The sequence below is a fragment of the Chanos chanos genome, chromosome 4 (genome assembly GCF_902362185.1).
Source record: "Chanos chanos chromosome 4, fChaCha1.1, whole genome shotgun sequence".
Classification (NCBI taxonomy): Eukaryota; Metazoa; Chordata; class Actinopteri; order Gonorynchiformes; family Chanidae; genus Chanos; species Chanos chanos.
The window spans coordinates 11,356,624-11,376,851 of record NC_044498.1 but is presented as its reverse complement, the minus strand read 5'-3'; the positions used below and the strand labels follow the sequence as shown (position 1 = coordinate 11,376,851).

The window sequence follows — 20,228 nt, the reverse complement described above, 5'->3', positions numbered from 1 at the left end:
ATGGATGTGGTTTGACTTTATCCTGGAATTTAAAAAAAAACAAGTGAAAAAGGGCAAGAAACAGTGATTGCACCATATGGTGTACCTGGTCAGCTTCAATAGCTTTCTATCGCTGTTATTTTACCATATAGAGTTCAAACTCTCTTCATACCTTTGAAACTAAACTAAAGACTTATCTATTTTCTCTAACTTATGGATAATATAATTTTGATTTAACTTTGTTGTTGACATGTAAACCCCTTTGAGACTTTAGTGATATTGGGCTCTATATAAACTTGTATTATTATTATTATTATCAGAGCAATCAGACCTAATGACTGTTACAAGATGGCAACCTACACTACAACTCCACCACCATGCTCACCATATGCCAACTCCTCCTTTCAATCTACAACCAATTTCTTTTTGGCTTACTTAGCTGTTATTTATGTAACCGTTACTACCATATTCTTACTTCTGTTCAGTAGAAAAACATCCGCTCCATCTGTTTAATGAGATATCCTGTGAAAGTACATAAATCCATCCTTTCAGGGTAAGAGGAAAACGTATATGAGCTTTGACAGTAAAGTATACCATCTGCAAAGCTCAGACTGATCTGGATAACATTCTAAGAATCATTTCTGGTATATTGATTCGATCTCACATGAGAAATTTGACCTGAAATGTTGTGTAGCTATTAACAAGAAAAAAAGATTATGTGATGCCTCACAAGGACCAAGGACATCAGTGCGGCACCATAAAAAAAAAAAAATGAGAAAAGACATTGCAAGGACATCACATGTCTTGCCACTGGGTGACAGTGCTTCCTCAGAAGGGCATGAGATGTCCTTATTTGAAAGAGTCCCATGACAGTCCCATGGGGTAACAGACCCTATTGTGGCACTACTGGGACACTTGAAACACCTGAACCTTATGAGTTTTAAATGGAATACTCCATGGCCTCCCCCGAGACCTAAAATATGGGATAGACTTTAAAGACTTCCAACCCAGTCATCTCTCACAGTAGTGAAAAGATTGTTTTCTGTGCCTGTCTGGCTACCTATTAGTGTACGTGTGTGTTATTTTATTGGATTTTATTTTATTTTTATTTGACTTTTTGAGTACTGACTGCAGATTTAACTATCCCAGGCATACTTTAATGGGCAGCAAGAGGAACAACTGTAAATGCAGATTATTAGCATTGCGGGTAATGAAGACAGTGAGTCCAGCAGGATTGTCAAAACTGACGCCAGACCCGTGTAGCTGCGGGGGTCTTCTGACTGTTTCACAACGATGAACGTGACGTCACATAACAACAGAATGTACTTCCGGGTTCTCCGATACAATTTGTATTGTTTTACTTCAATAGGATTTTAGAATGGACTTGGACTTTAGAATGGACACTGTGGCATTAGTCCATATTCCGTCAGATGACTTTGAACTTAACCTTTTAGAAGACATTAAAAGTTAGCCACGCATTACAAAAAGTACACTACCAGCAAAAGTTACTCTCGTTGGCTGCCTGATTGACGCAGACTTATTAGCCAAAAAAGGGAAACACGATCTCTAGCGTTGAAACAATCCAACCTACCATTAGTTCATGCTTGGTATAACTAAAGTTAATGATTAAATCCATACCTGTGTGCACACCTAAGCACTATCACCACATTACATTGTATAATCTACAATGAATTGCCTAATATGTGGTTAACCGCACCAGGTAGATTCACCCCGCTCATAACTACAAGTAACTTGAGGTTCATTTAGTGAGAGTGGTATTGCTTTTCGATGACGTCACATGAAAGGTGGAGCGTGAGGAATCCGACATATGGGAAAAATAGATGTTGCTCAAAATAAAAAAGAGGCTGAAATGTGAGGCAGGTATCATAGCTTTGGATAAAAAGTGAAGACAGCGGCATCTCCAAAACAAGCCTCACGGAATAGAAACGCTACCTGCTGAGATTACTACAAATGCGCTGATGTTTACTGAATTGTTTTGATTCTTTCATGCCAAGTGCAGCATTAGTGATCCTGCTATGACACAAGCTAACGTTAGCTAGCCACTTTCAGCGTGAACCTTGATCTGGGCTGAAACAACGATTTCTTTAATCCTGCAGTGAATTAATTCTTTGTCTTACTAAAATATCAAACGACAAATTTCGAATAAAAGGCGGCCTAAATATATATTTGGATCATTCACGCTATGGGAGTATGTCTTATGATGTGCTAGGTGAGTCGCAACTGTACCCTGATAAACATTTGCCGACAAGCTACGCAGTTTAATTATCGCATTTTTCATGAATTTCTGTGGATGACGAGTGGTTTGTTTGCGACTGGACAAATTCTGCGAACACTATTTGCCCGTAATATCAACACGAAACGCGTATTTCCCTTTTGGAAGCAGAGAGACAGTAACGTCTGCTTTTTAAGTTCTTCCCTTTCCGAATGATGCTTGGATGTCTGTGTTTCTATGCGGTGCGTGTGACTTGTAACGGTAACTGGTAACTGTAATTCTCTGCTGGCTGTAACATAGTGATATGTCGAAATGACTTTTAATTGACAACTTATATCAAATCAGCACCCACACACCTTGGTGGATTTGTCATATGTGTTTAATCCCTAAAGTCCTGTAATACCTTAAAAAGACGGGATGGTGCTCATGGAAGGTGCCCCTGCGCTCACCTTACGTCGTATGTACTCGGAATCTGCGTAACTGGACCAGGACAACACAAATTTAATAAGTATTAGTAGCAATCCATTTTTAAGATACTCGATGCGATATACTGGATTTATGTGGTGTAAATTTCGGCTTTCTGTGCTATGCATATCGCTGACTGTTTGGTATGTGCCATCAAGCTGTACGATTCTGGCAGTTATGATTTGTCTGTTTTTGAGCTGAGTTTACACCTGAGCCTTCACATTTTTAAGTTTAGTCAGTGGACATATTTGCTCTGTGGCTGAGTTGTAATACTAACGAGTGTTGTGATGTTGCACGTGATCAATTTGATGGCCCTGTAAGTGAGGATTAGTATGAGTATTTCCATCCAGAACTTTCTGACCATTCATGAATCTCTTCCTGTATTCTCTTCATTTACTTCGGAAGGAAATACAACACTGGGACCACTGTGAGGAGAGGGACAGGAACATCGTCTGGACCTGTGGAGTGTTTGCACCTGTATCCTAAACCTTCATAGCCCCCATGGAGAAAAGGGAGAAAAGACCAGGCTACTTTGCAAGGTTAGTAACACGAGAGAGGCTGTGAGTGTGAATGTGTATAGCAGCTGTCTGTGGCATTTTTTAAGATATTGGCTATTAATTTTCCTGTTCCACATAATGTGGGTGCCATCACCATGTAAAATCTAAGTTTTCAAGCACTGACTTGCTAGTCTAGTTTTGAAAGCTCAACGACAGATGCGTTTGCATTCACACACACACACACACACACACACTCACTGATCCTTCTAAAACCTCACTGCAAAAGTGTCGCAGTCTTACTCTGACCACACATGCTCACTCACAGTTCCACATACAGACGCAGTCCGTTCTCCTAATTTGAGCATCCAGAGCTCAAGGAGTGAAGGGCAGCACCATGTCTGAGCAGGGAAACTGCAATGACGACAATAGCTCTAATGTAGATAGCATTAGCAGCAGTGTTAGCTTTACTAGCTGCAGAAACCTCTTTGGCTTAAGCAGCAGTGATAGCATCAATTTTAATGACAGCAGGAACTTTATTATTGGAGTACCTCAGCTCGCTAGCCTGTGCGTGAGATTGAAGAGATATGCGGAAGACAGCACACTTTACTGGTGAGATGAATTAGCTGCCTGCAGACGCGTTGTGTCTTTGTGTATGTAACTGTGACATAATGTACCTATACCCTGTTCCTGACTAGTATATTATTAAGTGTTGATTGAGATTACACACAGATTTGTGAAACAATGATTACTGGTTGTGCTGTGCTGTGCTCACAAACATTGGCACACAGGACAATGTGTTGACTGATGCTTCTAGAAAGTGCTCTGTCAGAGGTAGTTCTTTAGTAGTGTTTGCTGATATGTTTTGTTCTCAGTGTGCAGATCTTTCTAGAATAATTGCAGGCTTGTTGGAGAGTGAGGCTGCCTATATCTCCCTGGTGCACTCACATGTTTACGCTCATGTGTCACCCTCCCCTTCATCATCTTTCCTCCTCTCTCTCTTTGTCTCTCCTCTCATGGGAGGAGTATCCAGAACCGTGTTGATTGTGTTGTAGGAGTCACAGCACTTAACAGTACAGTCATGTGATGAATTAGCCTTCATTTATCTTATATACATATTCATTTAGACAAATACGCCACTCAGTGTTTCTTGGTCCTCAGTTTATGCTGTCATAGTGGAACACTGCTGAAAATGAATTTTCAGTTTCAGAATTTGTTAGTTTTGTTTACATGGTAGTCATGGTTTTATGCATTTGTATGTTTATTGGGATCTGTTTTGGGTTCAAGTAAGCTATGTATATCAGTAACGTTTCAGCCTTTGATCTCTGGATGTGTATCTTATTTGTGTTTTGTGCCTTAATGAATTGAATTAGTTGACTGTACTGATTAGCTTGCAGTTGTCCAGGCCTGACTCAGCTCTGTTGTCTCAGGCTATTCTTAAAACTGAAACAGAAATGAAATTGCTTAATAGTACAAGTACTGATGTCTGTAGAAACATGAGTGTGTCCATGTGTTTGCTGCATTGTAATTGAACTGCAGCAATGGCATCTGCTGCAAGTATTAAAACATGACAGTTGTTTAATGGAGTGCTCACTCAGGACGCATTCTTGTTTCACTTCCTGTAGAGACAGTGAAGGGAAACCTTTGCATTCCACACATGGAAATGTCCCTTTTTCTGCAACAGGAGCTCAGCTCAGGAATGTATGACTAGTGGGCATAGGGCGAAAACCTTAACAGATGTGCTTGTGCGTGAACCTCTCTGTGCTGAGTGTGTTATGTTACTGTAGAGGAACCACTTAGACTGCTGAAGATTTGACTGTCTCCAGATGTATTGATTGACATACATCTCATTCCATTAGATCTCTCTCTCTCTCTCCCTCTCTCTCTCTCTCTCTCTCTCTCTCTCTCTCTCTCTCTCTCTCTCTCTCTCTCTCTCTCTCTCTCTTTCTCTCTTTCTTTCTGTGTGTATGCACGACGTCTGATTCTCTCTGTTGCCGTGATGAGCCCTCAAACACACATTCTATACTTGTTGTGACCGCCTAATTTTGTCTCAGGTTTAGCTTGTGTTTGTCCCAAGTACTGTGTCAGAAAACTAGATAATACTGAGGTTCGTTACTATGTGATGAGTCAGTAGACCGTACTGTCTCCTTCATCTAAACAGTGCCTGAGAGGTAATTACATCATACTGTGGAGGGTGGGGGAATGCTGTGTGCTTGTGTGTGTGCAGGATAGGGAGACGCGTGAATTGTTATCATTGACCATAATCAGTCTTACGGGTTTGTGAATTTAAAGGCATTATTCAAGGATAAAAGTTTTCATTTTCCTATCTTGCTCATATCTTCTTTCTGCAGGCTGAAGAAAAAAAGACAGATCAAGCACAGCCAATCAGAGAAATTAGTGATTGAACAGAACCAGTCGGCTGTAGTCTCAAAAGAGTCAGTCATCTGTGCACCCGCCTCCACCGTCGAAATTCAGGAGAAGAATGTGGAGAAAGAGACGCTGAGGAAAAACAGTCAAATCCAGAATGAGAAAGCAGGTAAGATTCAAAATAATATTTGGATCCAGGTGTCCCTACACTTGTATTATTACTAAACAGGAAATCAAACAGTAAGTGGCCCTGCAGTGGCAATTTGCTGTCCTGTAACCTGCCAGGCTAATGCTGTCACGGTGAGCCCCAGCAGTGGAGAGGAAATGGACTAGGACAATGAGAGGTCAGGCGCAGCGTTAGTTTTGGTTTCCTGAGCTCTAATAAGTTGGATTTATAGAGGTGAACAGAGCAGTTACATCATATTCCTCCTACGCTCAAAATGGAGGCACAGGGAGAGGAGACTGCTGGAATCTCTCTGAACAGGAAGAGCCTTTTTTTTCTCCAAAGCCGTCCAACACACTTACACGCTCAAGGATATCCAGCCCTATCAGTTTTTATAGTTATTATTGGTTGTTTGGTTCATGCCCAGTGTGTATGTGTGTGTATGTGTGTGTGTATGTGTGTGTGTGTGTGTGTGTGTGTGTGTGTGTGTGTGTGTGTGTGTGTGTGCGTGTGTGTGCGTGTGCGTGCGTGTGCGTGCGTGTGCGTGTGTGCGTGTGTTTGTCTGTGTGTGTTTGTCTGTGTGTGTGTCTGAGTCTTTATCTCTGTGTGTGCGTGTGTGTGTGAGAGAGTGTGATCACTGGTAGGGTTAAAAAGACACTGGAGCTTAGATTGTTCATAGACCTATATGTTGCAAAGAAAACAATCATTTTTACATATTTATGAACAGGCTTATATTTAGTTAATTTTTTACAGAGTGTCCATGAATTTGTGGATGTTGTGCAACCTCTGACACCCACACACGTGCACAAGCACGCGCACACACACACACACACACACACACACACACACACACACACACACACACACACACACACACACACACATCTTCAGACTGACTTGCATCAGATAATATTCAAAGTCTCTGGGTCAGAGATCACACCCTGTTGGTAAAGGGAGTTTTTCGCAAGTCTGTTCAAATCATTTTTGTTTTTATTCAGTAATCTGACAGCTTTCAAGACATTGATTTGCACATGTTTTTACTCATCGCAAGTCCCGCAGTAGAGAGGAGAAGTCCGCCTCAGCAGATTTGGCAGGACATCCTGCTTTTGTAATACACGTGTAACAAAATGATTTCAGCCCAGATCTGTCAAAAACAATAGCACTGATATGCTTAAATAAGTACCTGAGAAATATTTTCACTTTGTAAAAAAAGCGTAGAGCTCTTCTCTGTTGACCTATAGTGTTATGTTCTATGGGCAGTGTATACCGTGTGAAATTTAGTTGCCTCATTTCCTTTCTGGTAAGTGTTGTCATGCTCTTGAGTAAACAGCTCTTCTCCAGAGGGGCTGCTTTGTAAGCAAGGCTTTTTTCCAAGCCTTAAGGATCACATACTCATCAGGCCCTTGATTTACTGAATCCAATGGTTTTGTTTTCAGTCTGAGCAGAAGTGTGCATGAACTGTGTGTGATCTTGATCATATTTCATATCTTTCTCTCTCTCTGTATATGTATATATATATATATATATATATATATATATACACACACACATACATATATACACACACACATACACTCACACACAAAGAATGCATAACTGTGTATATTCATAGAAGATCCTCACAGTCTCTCTCTTGTCTGTCTCTCTAATGCGAGTGGATGAGTACACATATCTGAGCCAGCTTCTGACTGTCAGTTATTGCACCACTGCAGCGAGCCTCTTCACACAGACAGCCTTGGGCCGGGCCGGGCTGGGCAGGGCAGGGAGGCATTTAAAACAGTGTAACTGCCTGGCTCCTTATTCAGATAAAGCCCATCAAAAGTGTCTATTTGTCTGTCAAGAATAAACTGTCCGTTTCCACGCACACTAAGGCTTTGTCGATGAAATAACATGCTGGACCATAGTCTTGAGGCATGATTTTTAAATTGAGTCTTGGAATAGATAGATCTGTGGATATTTGCACAGAATTCATTTTGAATTTATGAGTCACCATCTGTGCCATAAATTTACATTTGTTTCTGTTATTAGGTTTCATTTTACCAGAAATGTGTGCTTCAGTTTCCTGAGTTTCCTTGACTATATGTAACTGAAAGTGATGTTGCGAGCGGCAAAACGTTATGGGTGTAACCACTGGACCCTTTTTTAAACCCCCTGTCATAACTGTGTCTTGAGCAAAACTGAGTCTTCAGCTGCCAGTTCTGACCTCTAGTTAGTCATTAATGTCCTGAATGTTTTGGTCAATGCGAATAGACTGTAAGAACAGCGGTCAACATAAATGAGTAATCCAATATGTTTACCACTGTCTACCCCACACTGCTACAAACCATGTGTATCAGTAACATGCAAAGCTTATTGCATCAGATTTGTTTGTCTTTTCAGGCAGAGAGAGATAGAAAGAAAAAAACAGAGAGCGAGAGAGAAGGAAAGAAGGGGGGGAAAAATAAAAGCGATAGTAAAAAAAAAATGTCTTTGTGGTCTGCTTTGAAGAGGATTTGTGATGTATGATGCTTACTGATTTGTCTTTTTTTAGAGGAAAGCTGCAACTCCAGCAGCCAAACGAAAAAAGAGAAGAGGAGACCTCCAGGCACCGTGGAGTACACAGTGAGTAAACCACAAGTCTCCTTCTCTCTCTCTCTCTCTCTGCTGTTCATCTAACCACTCCCACAATCCCTTGGAACACCAGGGTTGAGAATTGTTCTAATGCTTGAAAGAGACATGTTGAGTAAGCCTCTTACAATCTTTTTTTTTTTTTTTTTTTTTGGTCAGTTATCCATGTCAGGTTTTTTTTTTTTTTTTTGTCAGTTATGTTGAGACACATGGCTCTGTTTCTCCCTTTCTAATATTGCTTTTGTCAGGATATGTGATAAGATCTGCTATGAATTTGAGGCATCTGAGGAAAAAAATACACTAGCCTACCTCAGATACCTAGACAACCCTTTGATGAGTTACAGTATACAGCCTGAGTGCTTCACATATTTTTTTTTAATGGTTTTGCCGCGGAGTTACGGCTTTGTTCAGCCCAGTGCTTAAATTACCGGTACGTGTAGCACAGTGTGCAGTGAGGCGTACTCTGGACCTGTCCAACAGTGGTGACTGAGTTGACTGTGTGTCTGTTTGGTAGGTTGGACCTAATGACACTCTGAACAGCATCGCCCTGAAGTTCAACATCACCCCAAATAAACTGGTTCAGCTCAACCGCCTCTACTCCCGCAGCGTTGTACCCGGACAGGTCCTCTTTCTTTTTTTTTTGTGCCTTATCCTTCTCATCTTGTGTCAGATATTCTTTGATTAGTTCAACCTGATGGTTATGGGTTTTTTTTGTTTTGTTTTGTTTTTTAAAAAATATTTATTTAATCTGGCCAATATTTTTTATATCCTTGCTTAGAGGTGGTGTTATTTTCTCTTCATTTACTGCATGTATCAGCAAGCTGTTTGTCCTAATTCTTTGATTGTATGTTCCTATCCATCTGTCCATTTTCTTTTACAGAGGCTGTTTGTCCCTGATGTGGGCCAATCAGAGTCTGGCTCCCAGGTCACTGGGTCTTCGGACCAAGCCGCCACTGAATCATCAGAGAAGGAGTCCCAGGTAACACAACCTCTCTCTCTCTCTTTTTTTTTTTTCCCAGACCGCGCTATTTCTTTTCACTACCTAAATCAATTATGTTATGTGATTATATAATTCTCGGAGTCTCGTGAATGTCAAGTTAGAACCACCTAACATTGTAAAGCTTAGTAAAGCCAATATTTCAGTGTGCAACTTCTAAAATCTTAACTTTGACGTTGCTCTCGTTCAGTGAAGGCACATTTTTAGATGTTTTCATCTTTGACTTTCTTATGGCAGTGCTTACATTGCACGTCAGTTTCAGCCAAACAGTCATGATTTCTAGCTCTCTGATTTTCAGCTATTCATGGGGGACAGTGCAGACTCAAAGTCAAAAACAAGGGTGCAAAAGCTGTGACTTTGGAAAATGCTCCTTATCACGTGGTACCACGGCACCTGTCACACTATATGGGTGCTAATGAATCTTTCTGACCTGTCAAAGATTTGTTGAAATTTATTAATGGAATGTAGGTGCAGTTAGCCTGTGACCTTCTCACACACACAGTGCAGCTTACAACACCCGTCCCAGCAGAACCGTGGCAGAATCATACGGTGTGTGTGTCTTAGTGTTGAGGCAGCAGAGGGAGTATTTCAGAGCCGTCTGTGTCTGTCTGCAGGATGGGGAGATGTCCAACAGAGCAGGCAAACCACTGAGAAGGCAAATGTCTCCCCTCTCTGAGGATGAGGGGCCCGCTACTGTGAAATTCATTAAGATGAGCTGCAAGTACTTCACCGATGGCATGGTGCGTAGCTTCCTGTTTCCGTTTATGACCAGCCGGTTTATGAAAAGCAACCAAGTAACAAAAGCTAGAGGTTTTTTTTTTGTTGTTTTTTTTAATTTCATTTGATGCGTTCTCAGTCGTCGTAATTGAAAAGAGAGACTGTGAAAGAAACCACGGTTCTTTCTTTGGTTTCGAACGCAACAGGGGGTGGTAGGCGGGGTGATGATTGTAACGCCCAATAACATCATGTTCGACCCGCACAAGTCGGACCCGTTGGTGATAGAACACGGCTGTGAGGAGTACGGGCTCATCTGCCCCATGGAGGAGGTGCTCTCCGTAGCACTGTACGACGATGTATCCCGCATGAAACTGAAAGACGCGCTCCCATCGTAAGCACCGAGTTCCCTCTTTTCTCCGTTTCTCTTTTTCTCTCTCTTTCTCTCTCTTTCTCTGGCTCTTACTTCCACCTTTTCTGCTCTACTTTAAAAAAAAAACTCAACTTTTCACCACTTCTCTCTCTGTAGTTCTGCCCTAATCAGGGTCTCTATCCAACTCTCAATTCCTCTTTCTCTCTGTTGATTAAGCCAGACTTTACAGGTAATTGATACGTATGAATCACCGTAGGTTGATGTCATTGCTTATTCCTTTCCATTCATTCATTATGCGTTCTTTATGTGTTCTATATTATCATCAATATTATCAGTATTGTCATCGTATTTTATGTTTGTGTATTTATTTTTAGTATTCTATTTAATATCACTACCGTTTGCATCCACCTCATTATTTTGATCGAGTAAATTTCCATTCTCTTCAGTTAAGATTTTGTTCAGTTCCCTCGTGTTTTATTTTTGATTTCCTTTTTTTTGTTTGTTTGTTTGTTTGTTTATCTTCTCTATCATTTTCCCATCACTTCCATGCGATGACCTCTGTAACCATGGTAGAGACCTACCCCAGGATCTGTGTCCCTTGTACAGGCCTGGAGAGTGGGAGGAGCTCCCCTCTGAGCGTGACCTCAATCCGTTCAGTCGTTACGAGGCCATGCCCAGCCGCCCAATCATACTGGACGAGGCAGAGTTTGAGGCGGGAGAATGCCGCCCGTCCGACAAGTCTCCGTCTGACGAGGGTTTCACCGAGCTGGAAATGCTACAGAATGACTCAGGTGCTGAGAGCGCAAATTCAGATGCCAAACAGAGCCAAGTTCCACCCCATGGTCCTACTGGTCATGAATTAAAGGAGGCAACACAGCAATATCAAAGCAATATCGCCGAACAGAGGGGAAAGAAGAAAGAGTCGTTCTCCGAGGTCTTACCAGAGAAAGAGATAAAGAGGGAGGAGAAGGAGGAAGATGAAGGGCTTAATAATAATCATGCCAGTGAAGAGAGTCCAGAGGTGCTGTTAATACCAGTTTCAGCTGATGCAGAGCCAGCAAGCGCAATGCAGGCTGGGGTGCGGAGTGGTGATGGGGAGCACCCTGTTGCCAAGGACGTGAACGCAGCCAAAGAAGACAGGGAAGCCAGTGGGTTAGAGAGTGAAATCTCTGAGACCACAAGTGCATCAGGGGACCAAAAAGGGAAGCTGAGCCTCGGGGGCATGGCCGGAGATTCCGGGAAATGCAGCCCGTCAGGACAAAACCCAGATGAGGCCGTGGAGACAAGTGAACCAAACTCTGAGGAGGAGCTGACTGAAGAGGAGAAACGGAGGCGGGCCAATGAGGCTGAAATGAAGTCATGGCTGCTGAAAAGGATGCAGGCACCAATAGAAGGTGAGGGCTGAGAAATGGCAGGAGAGACAAACCAATGACAGCAAACCTGTTTGTTTGCAGTAATTAATATCGAAGTTCCTCACACACTGATTGATGCCACCCAGAATATGAAATGTTTTCTACAGCTACCGTCTATTGACGTATCAGGGGAAAAACCCAGTGCAGTCAGAAAGTTGCATTTAACCTCTTGGCTCATTGCAACGGATATTTTTTTGTTTTGTTTTTTTCTTTTACATCCCCCATTATTCAGTCAACAGTAAAAGATTTATCGTATGATAAGCCTCTATCTCCCTTTCCACACGCTGCTGCACTGATTATCTAGACAAAGGATATTTACTGTGGAAAGTCAAACAGATCACAGATTTACCATGCTTTTAGAATGCTATACAGAATCCAGAAGAGGTCTTAAACAGCATTAGGATCATTTTCAGTGAAATGGGTAATCATAAAAGGTTTACATTGTCACATTTCTTCTAGTCGTATCAGCCCTGTACATTACTCTGAGTAGAGCCCTGACTTTAATGTGGAAACCCGTTCACATCATTGCATCTGTTTTCTGCTCATCAGGGGTTAGATGATGTTGTCTTTTCTTAATAGAGAAAGCAGGATTGGAAGGGATTTTATAGCAGTTGTAATGACTATCTCTCTTTATTCTATAGACATGCTGCTATCCACAGAGGAAAAGAGCAAGACACCTCCCATGTTCCTCTGCTTTAAGGTGGGCAAGCCTATGAAGAAGTCCTTCGCCATTGGGCAGACCTCAAGCCCCGCCCACTCATTTGGTGGGCGGGGAAAGCAGCTGGAGTACTGGTTTGCTGTGCCACAGGAGAGGTGTGTATGGTGAATGAGCATGACAATTTGTGTACATGTGTCTGTCATCTTCTCTGAACAGGACTCTGTGTGTTTGTGTGGGGGTGTTGGCTATTTTGTTTTGAATTTATTGAGTAATCGCTTTTTCTTTGCTCTGTCAGGGTGGACCATCTTTACTCATTCTTCATACAGTGGTCGCCTGATGTCTATGGCAAAGATGCACAGGAGCAAGGCTTTGTTGTTGTGGAGAAAGATGAACTTGACATGATTGACAACTTCTTCAGTGACCCAGTGCCCAGGAGCTGGGAGGTGAGGAGGATCCTCCTGCCACCAGATGGAGCTCTTAGAATTCTGACTGACATAAGTGATATGAAGTTTAGATTATGTACCTGTTATTGATTGAATGAATATAGTAAAGTTCAGAAGATGGAGTCATTGTAAAGTCTGCCTAGTTATGTATCTTGTGGTTTGTTTTCCTAACTGTTTGGTTGGGTTCTCCCTCTATCAGATCATCACCATTAATGAGGCAAAGAGAAGACAGAGTTTTGGCAGTTTTGAGGATGAGGAGTCTATGGATGTGCTACCTGTGCTGAGTGACTCTAGTGCACTTATGGAGGACACACATGTTGAGAAGGTTTTACACACAAACACACACACCGCACACGCACACACACACACACACACACACACTAACTTACAGAGTTAAGCTACCAGAGGGCAGTCAGATTCCTTGTAAATTGTATTTAGACAATGTGAATGTGCAAACTGAATGATAAATCAGATTTGAACTCTGTCGCAGTGATTCTGAGTTGCATAACACAATAATTCTCCTTTAATTTTATCATGTTCAATTATGACCACACAAACAAGTTGTTTTTAAAGATCTGACTTAGATGCACATCAGAGCTGACCTTCCTGTCACCTTTCAAGCTTGCTGCTCGACTGCCGGCCCGAGTTCAGGGGTATCCATGGAGACTGGTCTACAGTACTGTGGTCCATGGGACAAGCCTGAAGACCATGTATAGGAACCTCAGTGAACTGGAATGCCCTGTGCTTTTGGTCATCAAAGACATGGACAACCAGGTACAAACTCAAAACTGTCAGCATGGATAACATAGCATTATGTATGTGTGTATGTATGTATGTATGTGTGTGTGTGTGTGTGTGTGTGTGTATATGTATATGTATGTATGTGTATATATTTGTGTGTATATATATATATGTATATTGACTTCAGTGGCAGAAACTATCCCCCTCCACACTGGGATGGTTAAATCAGTAATTTTACCATCAGTACTTATTGTAAAGCCTGAGTTTTGTAGCCCCATTGGCATGTAAGCCATAGACATTTCAAATGCAATTTTTTTTTTATTGACTATGCTCGGCCAGGCCAAGTAGTAACATTGCTGAATATTTAAAGTAACTTTCATTGACCCATTGACCTAACCTGCGTAAATGAGTCAACAAAAGTCACTGAGTTAACGTCCCCTACTCTTACCAGTAAGTTCCCTCCACCATACCCAGCTTGGCTTTTTAACAATCGGGACTATGCTTGGTGGTGTGTTCTCTGGCACCCCCTGTTGGCTAACTGAAGTGGTGTTTTCCTTTTGTAGCTGTTCGGAGCCTTCTCCACTCACCCATTCAGAGTGAGTGAACACTACTACGGCACTGGGGAGGCCTTTCTCTATACCTTCAACCCTGAGATCAAGGTCAGGACACAGTCTGGTTTGCGTGTGCATGCACTGCCTACCGCCACGTGTGTTTTGTTATCCTTATTAATGTGTCTACTAAAAATCAAGTTGTCTGAAATTCCTGTCAGAGGCTCCAGAAACTCCCAAGTTTTTAGGTTTGATGATATTATACAGTGTCTTCATATGGGGATATTTTCTCTGTCACGTATTTTTAAGGTGTTTCGTTGGACTGGTGAAAATTCATATTTTGTGAAGGGAAACCTAGACTCTCTCCAGATGGGAGGTGGAGGGTAAGTTCAGTATTAACTTATGTATGTAATACTGTGGTTCAATATTAACTTGTGTGTATTTTGGTGTCTATGTGTTTATCTGAGTTGTTGAAATCCTGCCCTTTCTCTTCAGGGGACAAATTGGTCTGTGGTTAGATGCTGACTTGTATCATGGCACCACCTCCAAATGCTCTACCTTCAACAACCAACCACTCTCTTCACAACAGGACTTTACTGTCCAAAACCTGGAGGTCTGGGCATTTGAATGAAGACACATGCATACATACATACATACATACTTGGACACATACACACACAAATGTACACATGCTCCCAACCTCACTTACACGCTGTGATAAATATATAAATACGCGTTACTATCCAGCTCACAGCACTGAAACACACATTACGGTTTGACTGTGTAAAGTTGGTCGCCGGATAGCTTAGCCCAGGGCGTTTCCTGGTCCAACTTGCTCTTACTGCACTAAGTGCGGTTGCACGGGTCTACTGGATTTAACTCTACGTACAGGTTTGCCTGGTTTAATCTGGTCTGACCTTGTGTTTGTTGTGTGGTATAATGCGTTCTCGACGGAATGGCATGGATGAGGCTGGTTTTGGCTGACAGCGCTTTTCTCTGCCGGGCTGAGTGTGTTCTGACTTTGTAGAAATGGTGAAAGCTACGGGCTGCTTGTTTGTGTCCTGCTATGACTGCCTTAACCCGCCGTGCCACCCACAGCTTTCCCAGAATGCAATACTAACCATAGACACTCAACCCCACATCTTAAATGAAAGCACTACACATTAGCTGTGACAGCGGGAGACTAAATGAGAACTGTATTAGAGAACCTGAGGGAATTTCAGAGCTGAAGTGAGTGAATTTTGTCCCATCAGCTTTGATCTACGTTTTCCTTTGTTTCTTACTTGTTCGTTTACTTTTGTAATGGTTATGGTCCCAGAGGAATAGACAAGAGACCACCAGAGGGAGGTTGGAGACTGGAACGAGGTGGTCCATACTTAAAAACATTCCACGTCCTTGAACGCAGTCCAGCTTTTAGATTGAAAAGGGAAGACTGAATGCCAGTGTGCTGACCAAAGCGTTTTTATTTACCTGATTTTTTTCTGTGAAGTTCTTTTAAACTGTATTCTTTTTAAAGTGATATTTTATTTTTGCTTTTTATGTTTTGAATGTTTTGAACATTTTTTGAATGTTCTGTGTACCACATTGCTCTATTTTTTTATATTTTCTTTATTTTATTCTTATTACTTTTAAGGACCTTGTCTGGTCAACTCTTGGCTTGAATGTCATGGCACTAAACTGAAGTCAGTATTATACTGCATTTTGCCCAAACTCAGACAACCATTATTTTCACTTTATTTCATATTTGTTTGTGAAAGAATGACCACTACTTGCCATGTTCATATCTTTCAAAATAATATGCGGTTTTTGCAGAGTGGACACAGGCACAGTAGCCAAACACATAATGTTGAAATTATACTTGAAGTTCATATTTCAGGATTTGTAAAATGTTTTAGAAGATGGTTCCAGTGCGTTCATGTAACTTGTCAGTACACAAGATGTTGCATACACCAAACATCAGTTTTGTCATTTGTTTTGACTGTTTTTTTTTTGTTGTTGTTGTTTTTTTTTTTACTATTATTTCACTGGAGAGTAACAGCATGTTCACTAATGTAGAATTTTTTTTTCTCCATGGAAAGTTCCTGTTGAAGTTGTCTGTGGTTCATAAATATATAAATATAATAAATGTGATGTATGTTGGCAGAACACATCTCACTTTAAATGTTCCTTCTAGTATGTTCATGTCTTTGAAATCAAAATTCAAGTCTAGTACTCTGTATTATCACCAATGTTATATTTATTGTGTTGTTGCAATGTTTTGAGGTTAAATTAATTCAAATGAGTACATGAATAAATGAATACAACCATGATGCCTGCTTAGTTTGTTTCAACACAGTGCTAGTTTGCATAGAAACTTTTGTGAGTCTACATGAGGTTGTGCTGCTATACACAGCTCTCCGAGTCAGAAATTTGCATCATCAGGCCCTTGTTTATACGTTTAACATCTTCATGCATAGTAAAGCAGTACTTTAAAGAGAGGAAGCAAACCGATAAAACTGATACCCGAGGATACAGCTCCACTCTTACTTTGGCCATTACGAGGCAGCTCAGTCTTTTCGAGATAATATAATGTAATACTTTGATAGGTTGTAAAATACTTTGGAAGCGCGCACACAGATACACACAAACACACGATCAAATATTGTCACTCTTTGGCCTAAACTTCTGAGAATCAGGTCCCTTTAGCTGATACGCGATTGAAAAAGACATGAGACTACGAAAGATGTGTTTGCGGGGACAGTCAATCACACATCCCCGACCCCCCCCCCCCCCCCGTTTCACATCCTCTTCAGCTCGGTCTTCCACGTCACGATTATCACCGACGGCTACCGCTCCCTGAGGCTTAAGGACCTGGGGTCAGTCCTGCATGGCATTGCTATGGTGATGAGGGATGACCCTGTGGTAGTCTTGGTTTGGCAGGATCATGTGGTCAGAAGACAGAGGTGGGTGGTCATGGCTGCGAATATAGCTTGCGCTGCTCTGCTGTGTGAAAAGGAGGAGCTGACGGGCAAACAACGGCTCCACCTACAGCACACGAGGGGAATTCCAGATTAGAGACATATAGAGATCACTGTACACACGTGAAAATATAGACAACCCGTACCACGGTATGGAGGCTCAGACATGTGACATTGAATACCTGCACCGTCAGGTTCTTCCTCTCTCGCAGGGGGTCCATGTACTCTTCTTCAAAATACAACGTCACCTGGCACCGAGGGGGAGGGCGTGCTAGCAGAGCATAGCCCTGCAATTCTGGAGGAGTTGAGAGAGAAAAGGGAATTTCAAGTCCATCTTCCACTGGTGTTCCCCAACTCCATAGCACACACACACACACACACAAACACTAATGTGTTTCTGTGTGCCTTACACCTAATCACTAACATGTGATTTCAGCGGAATTGAGCTCTTAGTCACAATCTGGAAAGTCCAGAGCACATATGCAAATTAGGCTCTGGTACTCAGCTGACGTTAGGTGGAGCAATAACTGATCAGTACAGGTGGTGCTGCTGAAGGAGTAATTATGATGATGTGAAACTTAGTGAATTGTTAATGCTGAGATGTAAATTGTTATTGTGTATTCACTGAGAGAGCTTCTAGAATCACATTACAATCATCCATAAGGTGAACCGTGGAGAAGAGTTGACTGTCACGCTCCAATTAACATCATTTTACCTGTGAGGTAAAGTTGAGTGTCCAGGACTTTCGTGGGCATCTCTCTCTCCAGTTTACTTGGTTTGTCAACGTAAGGTGAGTGACCTCCCTCCCAGTATACCCGGCGAGTGCAAAGGCGAAGGGCGTAAAGTCCGTCTTGTGCCATCCAGAGAAGGACTCCTCGTTCCAGCGTCCCGGACTCACTGTACGGCAGTGCTACTAGCTCTGGACCACCAGGGGTCCCATAAACACGCCCCTCTTCACAGGGGGCCAATCGGCAGCCCTCTGCATTCCCCACAGTAGTCTCTCTCATCAGCATGCCCCCGTAAAACACTGCCACCTGTAACCGGCAATCTGACAGGAGGACAGAGGGTCAATGCACTGTGTGTGTGTGTGTGTGTGTGTGGTTGTGCGCGCACACACATATCTGTGTGTACCTGAAAGGGCCATAGCCTCAGCTGATCGCATGCTGGACTCCAGACTGAAGGATGAAGGCTGTGGATCTGATGCATTACAGCTGTAGAAAGAACCACTGATCTGATAACCTATACAGGGGGAGACACATAAGTAGTATATATATATATATATTCATACACAACTACGCTCATAATATCTTTTATCATGTCCATGGATTCACAAATGCCAAATACCATGGTCCCAGCGTTGAGTGAATGGGTTTTGGTTGCAGGTGAACTCTGAGACTGGACTCTGATCTGGCAAGAACTCCCTCCAGTTACGCTCCACTGGTGAGAAGAAGTTATTGCCCTGAAGGGAAAATTCAGACAGCGTCATACATTCACTCACAGTGAAAGCAAAGCTCTCTTTCACATATATCCTCGTTCTTTCTCCCAAAAAAAAAAACACATTAGATTTCATCTTATAGTTTTTTTATTTTCTATTCCATTTACTTCAACACGCATTCAAAAGAAAGAAAGTCAAAAAGCAGTTTTCTTATCATCACCTGACTCTGCTGTGGTGTGTAGGACTGGTGGTAGGAATAGCCATTAGGACTTGTGTGAGTGGGGGTGATGTCCTGTGATTTATGCCCTGAAATATGTTGAGACAGAGAGAGAAATGGGGGGGGAGGGGGTTGATTGTCAAAGATAATTGAATTGACTTCACTGACTCTCTTAATATGTATACAATCACCAAAGGACCAATCAACAATAAACTGCTCAGCAGTTCATGATGCCTGATGTGTTTAAGTGTGGTCAGTGTTAGAGCACGCGTTTATCTGTTTGTTTTTGTGTACACACACGTGTGTGTGTGTGTGTGTGTGTGTGTGTTAGCAATTGCACATGCAAAACCTCTTTTTCCCACCAAGAGCTTTCTAGGGAGAGAAAAAAATTGTGCAAGACAAAAAAAGGAAGCAGATTGTGATAATGCAACATTGCGTCATAGTTATGCACAACTATGGTCTATAAAAAAGAAATGATTGAGATGAGTCTAAAGTGAAACCTGTCTCAAAAATACGTGGGCAGCTAGAACATCCCATCTTAAGTATAGATGTCCGAAGCAGGGTGTGTTTGTATATTGTTTATATGTGGGAATTGTGAGGTGTATAAGGGGAACTGGAGAACTGCAATGCACGCTCACAAGAGCTGAGATGTTACTCGCCTTTCTTGGCTCCCTCTGGAATGATTCGGTAAACTTTATAAGGATCAGATATGTCAAGTTGACTCCGTTCCACGAGCTCCTCAAAATCGTTGCTCTTGTTGAGTGCGCATCGTAGGCGCGTTTTCCATGTGGGTGGATCTGGTCTGTCAATGCCTTCTCGGAATTTGCCTTTAAAAAGTGCCCAGGCCTGCGCGCGCAGTGTTAAACCACTGTGAGTGAATTTGCGAAGATTTACGACTTTTAAACTGATATAAGTTTTTAATTCATGTACAGTTATACCTAACAGCATTGTCATATACAGGCGTGATTACATGACTGACTCTCTCTCTCGCTCTTTCGCTCTCTAAAGCGTGTAGCTTAGGTACCTTGAAAAGCGCGGCGTCCTCTTCGCGTTTATAGTCCTGTTTGCCTGCGTGTTTCCATGGGATTCGAAAGATGCTCTTCTCCTCGTTCTCCCACACAAGTCCCGGATACTTTCCTGAGTCTACCTGTTCTATCAGCCACAGACGCAGCTTTCCGCTACCAGATGTACCCAAAGTCGCGTGCACTCCCTCAGAATTCATCTGAAGTAACAAGAAAGTTAGAGCGATAATCGCTGTAATTGTTGCACACGCGCAGATGCACTGACCCTCTCTCTCCCTCTCTCTCCCTCTCTCTCTCTCTCACACACACACACGCACACACACACACCATAAATTCCTATATTTTAAAATGACCACTAATTACAGATCACTTCAAATAATTTTCAAATTATCATCAACCCCCT

The 20,228-nt window shown here is 42.1% G+C and overlaps 2 protein-coding genes across 3 annotated transcripts; one reads left to right on the top strand and one right to left on the bottom strand.

Annotated features, from left to right (window-relative positions):
* Positions 1–1,798: 1,798 nt before the first annotated feature.
* ncoa7b (nuclear receptor coactivator 7b) lies at positions 1,799–15,652 on the top strand. 2 transcript variants are annotated; one of them, XM_030770656.1, is made up of 16 exons: positions 1,799–2,209; positions 3,083–3,216; positions 5,523–5,707; positions 8,232–8,302; positions 8,823–8,930; positions 9,189–9,287; positions 9,920–10,045; positions 10,229–10,413; positions 10,999–11,786; positions 12,446–12,617; positions 12,758–12,905; positions 13,105–13,230; positions 13,527–13,679; positions 14,210–14,305; positions 14,504–14,577; positions 14,690–15,652. In XM_030770656.1, exons 2-16 carry the CDS (start codon positions 3,179–3,181, stop codon positions 14,823–14,825), a joined length of 2,505 nt encoding a protein of 834 aa, XP_030626516.1. In that variant the 5' UTR covers positions 1,799–2,209; positions 3,083–3,178; the 3' UTR covers positions 14,826–15,652. The 2 variants fall into 2 exon arrangements, with proteins under 2 accessions (XP_030626516.1, XP_030626515.1); XM_030770655.1 differs by having other exon boundaries at positions 10,966–11,786.
* Positions 15,653–17,050: 1,398 nt separating this feature from the next.
* On the bottom strand, positions 17,051–20,025 carry irf4l (interferon regulatory factor 4 like). The gene is made up of 8 exons (XM_030770659.1): positions 19,828–20,025; positions 19,463–19,649; positions 18,807–18,892; positions 18,496–18,610; positions 18,283–18,390; positions 17,867–18,199; positions 17,334–17,446; positions 17,051–17,218 (listed from the first exon to the last, which is right to left on the bottom strand). Exons 1-8 carry the CDS (start codon positions 20,023–20,025, stop codon positions 17,051–17,053), a joined length of 1,308 nt encoding a protein of 435 aa, XP_030626519.1.
* Between the last annotated feature and the right edge of the window lie 203 nt (positions 20,026–20,228).